The sequence below is a fragment of the Schistocerca serialis genome, chromosome 4 (genome assembly GCF_023864345.2).
Source record: "Schistocerca serialis cubense isolate TAMUIC-IGC-003099 chromosome 4, iqSchSeri2.2, whole genome shotgun sequence".
Taxonomy (NCBI): domain Eukaryota; kingdom Metazoa; phylum Arthropoda; class Insecta; order Orthoptera; family Acrididae; genus Schistocerca; species Schistocerca serialis.
In genome coordinates this window covers 779,578,580-779,590,820 of record NC_064641.1, presented here as the reverse complement: position 1 = coordinate 779,590,820, position 12,241 = coordinate 779,578,580, and the positions used below count along the sequence as shown (strand labels likewise).

General features: G+C 43.1%; 1 protein-coding gene across 2 annotated transcripts in view; it reads right to left on the bottom strand.

Annotated features, from left to right (window-relative positions):
- Positions 1-995, bottom strand: part of LOC126473351 (DENN domain-containing protein 5B) — a 483,519-nt gene extending 482,524 nt beyond the window's left edge. For both annotated transcript variants that reach the window (XM_050100349.1, XM_050100350.1), the window contains exon 1: positions 835-995. In XM_050100349.1, coding sequence (XP_049956306.1) covers positions 835-931 — 97 coding nt within the window. In that variant the 5' untranslated portion in view covers positions 932-995. The remainder of the gene's footprint in view (positions 1-834) is intronic.
- Between the last annotated feature and the right edge of the window lie 11,246 nt (positions 996-12,241).

Here is a 12,241-nt window from a genome sequence, read left to right as displayed (position 1 = left end):
CGTTGACCTTACTCTAATAATATCAAGTTATATATTTGTAGAGGCCTAGATGTCACGCGTTATAAACACTCCAGCGATAAATATTTTTGGGTATATTTCTATTGGTTAGGATCGCATTTCATACGTAACGTCAATCTGTGAACACAAGTATTTTAATTCAACGATTTTCTTCTGCGAAACGCACCACAGCTATTACCTGCAACACTCATCTCCGTTCAGAGAAATACATCTGTTCCTGAGGACTTCGAGAAAGCTTCTTAGAAAATTATCGAGAAAGCAACTGCGATATTTCACATTATGCCTCGCGAAATAAAAAAAACCTGTTAAACCACCACCAAATGATAGTAACTAACCAAAATTGGAAGTCTTATCAATTGCGGTATCATAATTCAGTAACAAACAATTTAAAAAAAAATAACAAACGCGACTGCGGGCAAGGACCATGAGACTGGAACAGAGACAGCTAAAATTATGTCTGTTTATGAACGAAACATGAATCTTTATTTTACAAATGTATTCAAAACAACCACAGTGTCCTATAATTCATCATTTTCGACAGACTCTGCATATCGCCAGATCTCGATGGATTAGGTTTTCTAAATCACGCATAAAAAGCGCTTCAATGATTGGAAATTGACTGTATATCAACAATACACAAAACTGCATTCCCATTAATTTAACAGCAGACATTCATAATAGGACGAACTTTCACCAACTTCTGGCGCTTGTACTGTTCGGAATCTTAGACAAAAAAAGGAAAAGGAAATTTCGTCTTGAAGGCATGAAGAACACTGATTGATGCTGATTGTCAAAAATCATCTCACGATCACTTACCTGAAAAATTGTCTGGTTCAAGTCCTGAATCCAAATTCAGTCCACAAATAACAAAATAGTCCGCGAAGCGCTGGGATCCTTGATTGTGCGCATTCATTTTCGAAAACGAGAATTTCACTCACTTAAAACACAGATCACCCTACCGCACACATGCTGCTTGCAGCCATCTTTCGCTTCTGCTCAGCTGACGGCTATGTGATACACAATTGATTTGAGCGCTTGGCGCGCCATCTGTGAGGGAACGCAAGAGTTTCCTTCGGTGAGACTCTATGGCTACCTAACATCTTTGCTTGCGGAACTTCCGAGAAGCAGACTGAACCTGCTAGATTGCTGCCTGAGTTCTTACAGCGGTGGCAAACTTAATATATTCTTTCAGAGCGTTGGATACCCTGCAAAAAGTTTTGATCTATACGTACCGTGAATATAAAGTTAAAGCAAGGTTTTCTGTGTATCACTTTTCTGCTACACAGCTTAGCGTAGGTGTCTCTTTTATCTTCACAAATCTATTTACATTTTTCTTTAATACGCACCACGCATGTTTTGTTAATTGTTTTGTAATACGTGGAATGCACTGCGTGAGACTTACATGCTACCACTAAATTCGAGTTGCAATTACTTTTTCGAACGGCCTGGGTGTTAAATTAAATATTATTGTACAGGTCATTCATCAGTCAGTATGTTTACTTGTACATTTTCTGTGTAACACTTCCACCGAAAACCGCTCACGCATACCTCAAAGGAGCCGCTCTACATTTTGTTTATTATCGAATGAGTTTCTCTTTAAACATAATAGGGTACATACTGAGTCGGGCTATATGCAAATGAAGGTTAGAATTTATAGTCTTGTTGAAAGCCATATTACTTGTGTTAAGAGCAACACCGTAGGTATTTAAATGAGAATTTGGAAGAACAGCAGTTTCACTTTACGTCATAAAACAATAAATTCATTTGCTGATGATAATCTATAAGAGGCAGTCAAAGGAAAAGGAGACACACGAGAAAAAGTAAGTAAACTGTTCATTATTTCAAAAGTAGTTACAATATTTACTAATACATTTATCCCACTGTGAAGCAAGATGGTCAATGCCGCCTTACGGAAATGTTTGTGGTTGCCTACAGATCCATGACTGGCACGCACTGATTGGTCAGAAGTAAACCGACGACCATGAACGTCTTTCTTCTAGGTTCCAAAAATACGGCGAGAGATCGGAATTATATGGAGGATGTGTAAAGGCTTCCCAGCGAAACTTTTACAGAGTAGTCGAAACCGGTGAGGAAAGACATTCGAGGCGGTCGATTTGCTTCGGTCTAAAAGGTTCTCGTCTCGGTATAACCGTGGTTCCGTAGGCAATCGAAACATTTTTCCATGAAGGCATTGATCGTCTTGTCTCACATTGGGACAAAAGTATTGGCAATTACTTTCGAAATTACAATTTGCTTACTTTTTCCATTTGTCTCGTTTCCATTGGACTGCCTCTTCTATAGGCATCTTAGTAACGGAAGTATTTTTATGTGTAAGAATCGGAACAATAGTAAACCGTAAGGATCAGGGGTACTGGTCGCATGATTCAACCCAGATCTGGGCGGTGTGCGGTAATACATTTTCGAGCTGCAACAACACTTGGTTTAGTCTTTCCAGTTGTTCAACTGGTGAGACTGGTCGAATGAGCGAATGACAATAACTATGAACAGTTATAGTACGTTTTCCGAGAAGCAGTGTGTATCTTGTACACGATACCTTTTTAATCTCTATATGTTTGCAAAATCTACAGTGTATAGGCAGAAACTTTCGTGGTTGTTCCTTTTTTATTAGGGGATACCCACTACTTTTATACTGATACCGTCGCAGGTTCGAATCCTGCCTCGGGCATGGATGTGTGTGATGTCCTTAGGTTAGTTAGATTTAAGTAGTTCTAAGTTCTAGGGGACTGATGACCACAGATGTTAAGCCCCATAGTGCTCAGAGCCATTTTTTTTTTTTTTTTGCCTAAAGCCATAATTTTCGTTGAGAGAAAATCTTGGGTACAAGAGATTTATGTGGTTTATTAGTTTACGGAAACGAAACACCAGAAGTGGGCAGGCCTCTCATTCATCCCGATTTTTCTGCGGCAGTCCCAATCTTTGACAAAATGTCTCCGTGTCCCCAAAACCTCGTTGGACGTCACGGATTTTCGTCTTTCTTAGCGCGAGTTTTTTTTCCTAGACTCATCACCTGTCCTGTTTCAATACTTTGCTCGTCCGAAGTTTCGGAACGCGGATGTTACGCTTCTCTCGCTCGAAAAACTAAACTGCCGCAAACACGATGATACCACGATCTCGTAAACAATTGCGCGCTCTCTAATGTCATTGTGTTAGTGTTGTACGGTATTTTAACCTTTCCAGTGCTTGTGGCAGTGACTTTGATAAACTTAATATTACCTGTGTTAATAATGGGAAAACGCAATAGCAAACTAAACAGTATCACGCTGCAAGAATTCACGGAATTGTGGAATTCTCACGGTGAGAACGCTGAACGGGGTCGGGCTATAACCAAATTAGGTTACAGTTTATTGTCTTGTCGAAGCCGGCCGGGGTGGCCGAGCAGTTCTAAGCGCTACAGCCTGGAACTGCGCGACCTCTACGGTCGCAGGTTCGAATCCTGCCTCGGGCGTGGATGTGTGTGACGTCCTTAGGTTAGTTAGATTTAAGTAGTTCTAAGTTCTAGGGGATGTATGACCTCAGAAGTTAAGTCCCATAGCGCTCAGAGCCATTTGAACCATTTGTCTTGTTGAAGGCGATATTACTTGTGTTAATAACAGCACCGTAGGTATTTAAATGAGAATTTGGAAGAACCGCATGATCATGTTACGTTATAAAACAATAAAGGAGCAGTCAAAATAAAACTAGAAATTTAGCACTGGACACGGAGGACGCAGCTTGGCAGTACCTCACGCAAATGTAACAAACATACAGCTACTCTTCAGGTTAACTCTTCAAGATCAAAACTGATAGATGCTTATCAGTGAACGTTGTTTCAGACATGGATAAGCACTTTTTGGTGCAAGAAGCGATATTTACATACCACACAGCGATGGATGATCAGAGTTTAAGTCAATGGACTGTACCAGCGACATAATTAAGTCACTGTTTAACGAGAAGTTCTCGTGCATGTACAGGGCTATTACAAATGATTGAAGCGATTTCATAAATTCGCTGTAGCTCCATTCATTGACATATGGTCACGACACACTACAGATACGTAGAAAAACTCATAAAGTTTTGTTCGGCTGAAGCCTCACTTCAGGTTTCTGCTTCCAGAGCGCTCGAGAGCGCAGTGAGACAAAATGGAGTCAGGAGCCGAGAAAGCGTATGTCGTGCTTGAAATGCACTCACATCAGTCAGTCATAACAGTGCAACGACACTTCAGGACGAAGTTCAACAAATATCCACCAACTGCTAACACCATTCGGCGATGGTATGCGCAGTTTAAAGCTTCTGGATGCCTCTGCAAGGGGAAATCAACGGGTCGGCCTGCAGTGAGCGAAGAAACGGTTGAACGCGTGCGGGCAAGTTTCACGCGTAGCCCGCGGAAGTCGACGAATAAAGCAAGCAGGTAGCTAAACGTACCACAGCCGACGGTTTGGAAAATCTTACGGAAAAGGCTAAAGCAGAAGCCTTACCGTTTACAATTGCTACAAGCCTGACACCCGATGACAAAGTCAAACGCTTAGAACTTTCGGCGCGGTTGCAACAGCTCATGGAAGGGGATGCTTTCAGTGCGAAACTTGTTTTCAGTGATGAAGCAACATTTGTTCTTAATGGTGAAGTGAACAGACACAATGTGCGAATCTGGACGGTAGAGAATCCTCACGCATTCGTGCAGCAAATTCGCAATTCACCAAAAGTTAACGTGTTTTGTGCAATCTCACGGTTTAAAGTTTACGGCCCCTTTTTCTTCTGCGAAAAAAACGTTACAGGACACGTGTATCTGGACATGCTGCAAAATTGTCTCATGCCACAACTGGAGACCGACAGCGCCGACTTCATCTTTCAACAGGATGGTGCTCCACTGAACTTCCATCATGATGTTGGGCATTTCTTAAACAGGAGATTGGAAAACCGATTGATCGGTCGTGGTGGAGATCATGATCAGCAATTCATGTCATGGCCTCCACGCTCTCCCGACTTAACCCCATGCGATTTCTTTCTGTGGGGTTATATGAAAGATTCAGTGTTTAAACCTCCTCTACCAAGAAACGTGCCAGAACTGCGAGCTCGCATCAACGATGCTTTCGAACTCATTGATGGGGACATGCTGCGCCGAGTGTGGGAGGAACTTGATTACCGGCTTGATGTCTGCCGAATCACTGAAGGGGCACATATCGAACATTTGTGAATGCCTAAAAAAACTTTTTGAGTTTTTGTATGTGTGTGCAAAGCATTGTGAAAATATCTCAAATAATAAAGTTATTGTAGAGCTGTGAAATCGCTTCAATCATTTGTAATAACCCTGTACATTAAAACGAAATCGTGATTGTGCCGCTTGCTAGGAAACACATAAAGAAGGAACTGAAAAAAGGACAGTTTATTTCAGTGATGATAGATTCTTCCAGCAACGTTGACTTCAAGCTGATTCGTTTAGTGGTTAGATTTTATCATCCTGATAAAGGCATTGTACTGAGACTGTTGGAGGTGGTGAACTTTGGTGTTGAAAGTGTAGGGCATTTGACTTCGCTTCTCTTAGGGGTGTTGTAAAAGAAAAGGTTGTAGCAATTTCGGCTGACAATACAAATAACTGTCAGAGAGGGAAGAAAGGAAGGGTACAAAAGATCTTCAAGTTGGAAGAAAAGAATCAGAAAACTTTAACAGGTGTAGGATGTCCTGCTCATATTGTCCACAATGCTGTTCAAACTGGAGCTGATGGTTTACCCACTGATATAAAGCTCGTAACTGGCAAAATCTACATACACTTCCACATTTATGCTGCACTTGTTAAAAAAAACTAAAACCATTCTGAGAGATCGCTGAAGTATAATAAGAGAAACTATTAAGTCATAGTAAAACTAGATGATTACCTTTCTACTACCTGTTGAAAGAGACATTGATGTTTTCCAGGCATTAAAATCCTACTTCTTGTCCCTTGGTAAGTGTCCTATTAACCTGAAATTTTTTTTTCGAAAATGAGCTCCCCTTAATTTCTCTTTTGTTTCTTTCAAGCCCGTTACGTATTTTCCCCACCAGCATTCTGCGCACTGAAAAAGAAAATTTAACTATAAGAGGTGATCAAAAAATTTCCGTTCGAAGGCCGTACAGTCCCGAATCGGTATGACAATTAGGCAAAATTGCCGTGATCATTGAGGCAAACATCCGACTGGCACCAAGCTGCTAATACCCGTTTTGTAAAACAACATGTCATGCTGCGTGAAGAAGTCCGTTACTACTTGCTGTATGTCCTCGTCCAACGGGAATTGTCGACCCTGAACGCCTTTTTTAAGGGACCGAAGGCGTGATAACCGGAATGGGAGATCAGGATTATAGTGCGGGCTCTCGAATCTCACCCATTTGAGTTGTCCCAACTTCTGTCTTATGACATTTGCGATAAGGGGACATGCTTTATCATGAAGGAGCAGCACCCCTTGTCGCAATTATCCCTGACGTTTCGTCTTAATTGCACCCCGTAATTTCTCCAGTGCTGCACAGTTCCGTTCCCCAGTGAAGGGCCTCGGTAATCAAAGAACGGGTTGATTATCACCTTTCCAGCAGATAGATGGCTCTTAAACTTCTTGGGACGGGGAACGATGAATAACACCTCTGCATCCTCCACGCACATTCTTCATTCTCCGACGAATGACCGGTGTTTTTCCTTCAGTAGCCAAGAAATAGGAGATATGGTACTGCGGGAAGAGTTTGACAGAGCACTGAAAGACATGAGTCAAAACAAGGCCCCGGGAATAGACAACATTCCATTAGATCTACTGATAGCCATGGGAGAGCCAGCCCTGACAAAATTCTACCGTCTGATGAGCAAGATGTATGAGACAGGCGAAATAGCCTCAGACTTCAAGAAGAATATAATAATTCCAATCCCAAAGAAAGCAGGTGTTGACAGATGTGAAAATTACCGAACTATCAGTTTAATAAGTCACAGCTGCAAAAATACTAACGCGAATTCTTTACAGACGAATGGAAAAACTGGTAGAAGCCGACCTCGGGGAAGATCAGTTTGGATTCCGTAGAAATGTTGGAACACGTGAGGCAATACTGACCCTACAACTTATCTTAGAAGAAAGATTAAGGAAAGACAAACCTACATTTCTAGCATTTGTAGACTTAGAGAAAGCTTTTGACAATGTTGACTAGAATACTCTCTTTCAAATTCTAAAGGCGGCAGGGGTAAAATACAGGGAGCGAAAGGCTATTAACAATTTGTACAGAAACCAGATGGCAGTTATAAGAGTCGAGGGACATGAAAGGGAAGCAGTGCTTGGGAAGGGAGTGAGACAGGGTAGTAGCCTCTCCCCGATGCTATTCAATCTGTATATTGAGCAAGCAGTAAAGGAAACAAAAGAAAAGTTCGAAGTAGGTATTAAAATCCATGGAGAAGAAATAAAAACGTTGACGTTCGCCGATGACGTAATTCTGTCAGAGACAGCAAAGGACTTGGAAGAGCAGTTGAATGGAATGGACAGTGTCTTGAAAGGAGGGTATAAGATGAACATCAACAAAATCAAAACGAAGATAATGGAATGTAGTCGAATTAAGTCGGGTGATGCTGAGGGTATTGGACACTTAAAGTAGTAAATGAGTTTTTCTATTTGGGGAGCAAAATAACTGATGATGGTCGAAGTAGAAAGGATATAAAATGTAGACTGGCAATGGCAAGGAAAGCGTTTCTGAACAAGAGAAATTTTTTAAACATCGAGTATAGATTTAAGTGTCAGGAAGTCGTTTCTGAAAGTATTTGTATGGAGTGTAGCCATGTATGGAAGTGAAACATGGACGATAAATAGTTTGGACAAGAAGAGAATAGAAGCTCTCGAAATGTGGTGCTACAGAAGAATGCTGAAGATTAGATGGGTAGATCACATAGCTAATGAGGAGGTATTGAATAGAATTAGGGAGAAGAGGAATTTGTGGTACAACTTGACTGGAAGAAAGGACCCGTTGGTAGGACATGTTCTGAGGCATCAAGGGATCACAAATTTAGCATTGGAGGGCAGCGTGGATGGTAAAAATCGTAGAGGGAGACCAAGAGATGAATACACTAAGCAGATTCAGAAGGATGCAGGTCGCAGTAAGTACTGGGAGATGAAGAAGCTTGCACAGGAAAGGGTAGCATGGAGAGCTGCATCAGACCAGTCTCAGGACTGAAGACCACAACAACATCAACAGCCAAGAAAAAGATAATAACTTGTTGGTCCTGTTTGGACACGTTTGGTAATAGCGTCTCCGAAGTTCACGTTTCCGCAAAGACGCGGATGCCACACCAAACCATTGCCTACATGTTGGTACTGATAGAGGACGTCCCAAAGAAACACCGACAAGCTCTAGGGACACTTTCCTTACACAAAAATAAGAAAGCATTCGTTGAGAGAAATGAGCACTTGTTCATCTTCGATGCTATGGAACACATATTTTTTACTGCAAGCTCTTTGTTTTTCATTTTTAGGGAAGGGGTAATAGACTCGAACTCGGGACCTTTGGAAGGTAGGAGGCGAGGTACTGGCAGAAGTAAAGCTGTGAGGACGGAGCGTGAGTCGTGCTTGGGTAGCTCAGATGGTAGAGCACTTGCCTATGGAAGGCAATGGTTCCGAGTTCGAGTCTCGGTCCAGCACACAATTTTAATCTACCAGGAAGTTTCATATCAGCGCACACTCCGCTGCAGAGCGAAAATCTTATTCATGAGGTAATATGGCCCAAAACAAGAAAAAAATTTGAAGTAAACATGGCCTTTAAAATGCATACCTTAAGACCTGTGGTCACTTGTTCAGTAGACGAGATGTGTTTCACACTAGCGAAGATGAACAAGTGTTTGTAATGGGAAACAAACCGACACTGCCTGTCGCTACTGTGCGCCACGTGAAAGACGGAAGAGGCAATTTTTGATTGGGCTAACTCCAAGGCACATAATACGAACACAAAACTGCAGAAACCTGGTGAAACACCGGGGAAAATGCGCCTGACGACTGTTAGGGTTGGGTTGTTTGGGAAAGAGACCAAACAGCGAGGTCAGCTATCTCATTGGATTAGGAAAAGATGGGGAAGGAAGTCGGCAGTGCCCTCTAAAATATACCATCTCGGCATTTGCCAGAAGCGATTTAGGGAAGTCACGGAAAACATGAATCAGGATGGCCGGACGCAGGATTGACCCGTCTTACTATAAAGTCGAGCGTTGGAATCCAAATTAGCACTCTCGGGAATCAGGAATGTGAGAACTTGAATGACTCGTGCAATTAAGAGGCATGATAAACTTAAAATGAATGTACGCTACTGGCCATTACAATTGCTACACCAAGAAGAAATGCAGATGATAAACGGGTATTCATTGGACAAATATGTTATAAAATGGTTCAAATGGCACTGAGCACTATGGGACTTAACTTCTGAGGTCATCAGTCACCTAGAACTTAGAACTACTTAAAACTAACTAACCTAAGGACATCACACACATCCACGTCCGAGGCAGGATTCGAACCTGCGACCGTAGCGGCCGCGCGGTTCCAGACTGTAGTTCCTAGAATCGCTCGGCCGGCAACAATTTATACTAGAACTGACATGTGATTACATTTTCACGCAATTTGGGTGCATAGATCCTGAGAAATCAGTACCCAGAACAACCACCTCTGGCCGTAATAACGGCCTTGATACGCCTGGGCATTGAGTCAAACAGAGCTTGGATGGCGTGTACAGGTACAGCCACCATGCAGCTTCAACACGATACCACAGTCCATCACGAGTAGTGCTGGCGTATTGTGACGAGCCAGTTGCTCGGCCACCATTGACCAGACGTTTTCAACCAGTGAGAGATCTGGAGAATGTGCTGCCCAGGGTAGCAGTGGAACATTTTCTGTATCCAGAAAGGCCCGTACAGGACCTGCATCATGTAGTCGTGCATTATCCTGCTGAAATGTAGGGTTTCGCAGGGATCGAATGAAGGGTAGAGCCACGGGTCGCAACACATTTGAAATGTAACGTCCACTGTTCAAAGTGCCGTCAATGCGAACAAGAGGTGACAGAGACGTGTAACCAATGGCACCCCATACCATCACGGCGGGTGATACGCCAGTATGGCGATGACGAATACACGCTTCCAATGTGCGTTCACCGCGATTTCGCCAAACACGGATGCGCCATCATGATGCTGTAAACAGAACCTGGATACATCCGAAAAAATGACGTTTTCCCATTCGTGCACCCAGGTTCGTCGTTGAGTACACCATAGCAGGCGCTCCTGTCTGTGATGCAACGTGAAGGGTAACCGCAGCCATGGTCTCCGAGCTGATAGTCCATGCTGCTGCAAACGTCGTCGAACTGTTCGTGCATATGGTTGTTGTCTTGCAAACGTCCCCACCTGTTGACTCAGGAATCGAGACGTGGCTGCACGATCCGTTACAGCCATGCGGATAAGATGCCTGTCATCTCGACTGCTAGTGATACGAGGCCGTTGGGAGCCAACACGGCGTTCCGTATTACCCTCCTGAACCCACCGATTCCATATTCTGCTAACAGTCATTGGATCTCGACCAATGCGAGCAGCAATGTCGCCATATGATAAACCGCAATCGCGATAGGCTACAACCCGACTTTCATCAAAAGTCGGAAACGTGACGGTACGCATTTCTGCTCCTTATACGAGGCACCACAACAACGTTTCACCAGACAACGCCGGTCAACTGCTGTTTGTATATGAGAAATAGGTTGGAAACTTTCTTCATGTCAGCACGTTGTAGGTGTCACCACCGGCGCTGACGTTGTGTGAATGCTCTGAAAAGCTAATCATTTGCATATCACAGCATCTTCTTCCTGTCGGCTAAATTTCGCATCTGTAGCACGTCATCTTCGTGGTGTAGCAATATCAATGGCCAGTAGTGTAGAACAGTCCAAAAATATTAGCGTAGTTCAGACGGGAAAAAGTAGGTAACTATGCATGAAATTCATGGACCAGAGTAAGTAGTACAAAAGTAGAAGAATAAACACTGTTGCTGCTGATGTATGCAGCGTCGCTGGTTGTCGCGTGATTCGACTTTGACAGCCGCGATAACACCACCATTCACACAGCAGACGACAACTGTCAGGCGCTATAGGAGCCCCCGAGGCTAAAGCTAACAAGGGGAGGCCGCCAATTGTGAAATTCAGATTCGATTCATACTGCGCGTAATAACAGCTCATGGCCAGAGGTGTAATGTGGCAAAGCACCGAGATGCACTTCTCAGCCGTTGTCGAGAAAATAGACAGTTAAAAGAAACCGTTGCGGTGAAATACTCTCTACGATTAATAATTTCCTCCAGCGTCGTGGCGTAGCGGTAACCGCTCGGGTTTGTAACCCGAATGTCGCCGGATCGAATCTCGCGCCATCAAACTTTTTTTATTATTTGTTTTTTGTAATACAAATGTATACACACATACACACACACACACACACACACACACACACACACACACACACACACACAAAGGCTGTCCTGGTAACCCGACAGGACATGAACAAGGTGACGCATTCGTATACGGCACAATATTCAATCACGATGACTGTACGAGTCTTGCCACTTGTTTTCGTATGCCTCCAAGAGTCCACAGGTACGTTTGGACCCAGAGTACAGAAGACAGTCGACGAGTACGCCAAGGAGTATACCAACGTTGTTATTACATCCTCCAAATCCGGTAAACTAACAACGGGTTTGTTCATGGACTTCTTGCGTAATGCTTTGCAACCATACGATGAGTATACGATGAGATGTTCCAGGACGATAAGAAGTTACCAACGTGCACTATAAAAGTCATTCCTCCAAAGAGCACTCCTCTCGTCCAACCGTGTGACGTGTATTTTTACCGGCAGGTAAAAAATTTGATCAAGCGCCTTCAAAATTGTGCTTTTTTAATCGAGCGAAACCGTGACATCAACTCCAGAGACGATTGTATAAAAATCCAGTCCATCGTCCACCACCAATTCTCTTCTCCGATTTTTGCCGATATGATACGATACGCGTGGTATGCATCAAACCTGACGAACGATGGAACAGTTTTTCAGAATGTCAATCAGGTGTGTTTCTCAACAGATAATTTAAAAAACAATTATTCTTGTAAAAACGCATCGTTCATCAGATGTGCTCGATGTCGTGCTGTTTTCTGCTTCCCATGTTTCTATGATAACTGTCACTCTGGTTCGTGTGATACTCCAGCTACTTCTGGTCACTAATTGTTAATTATG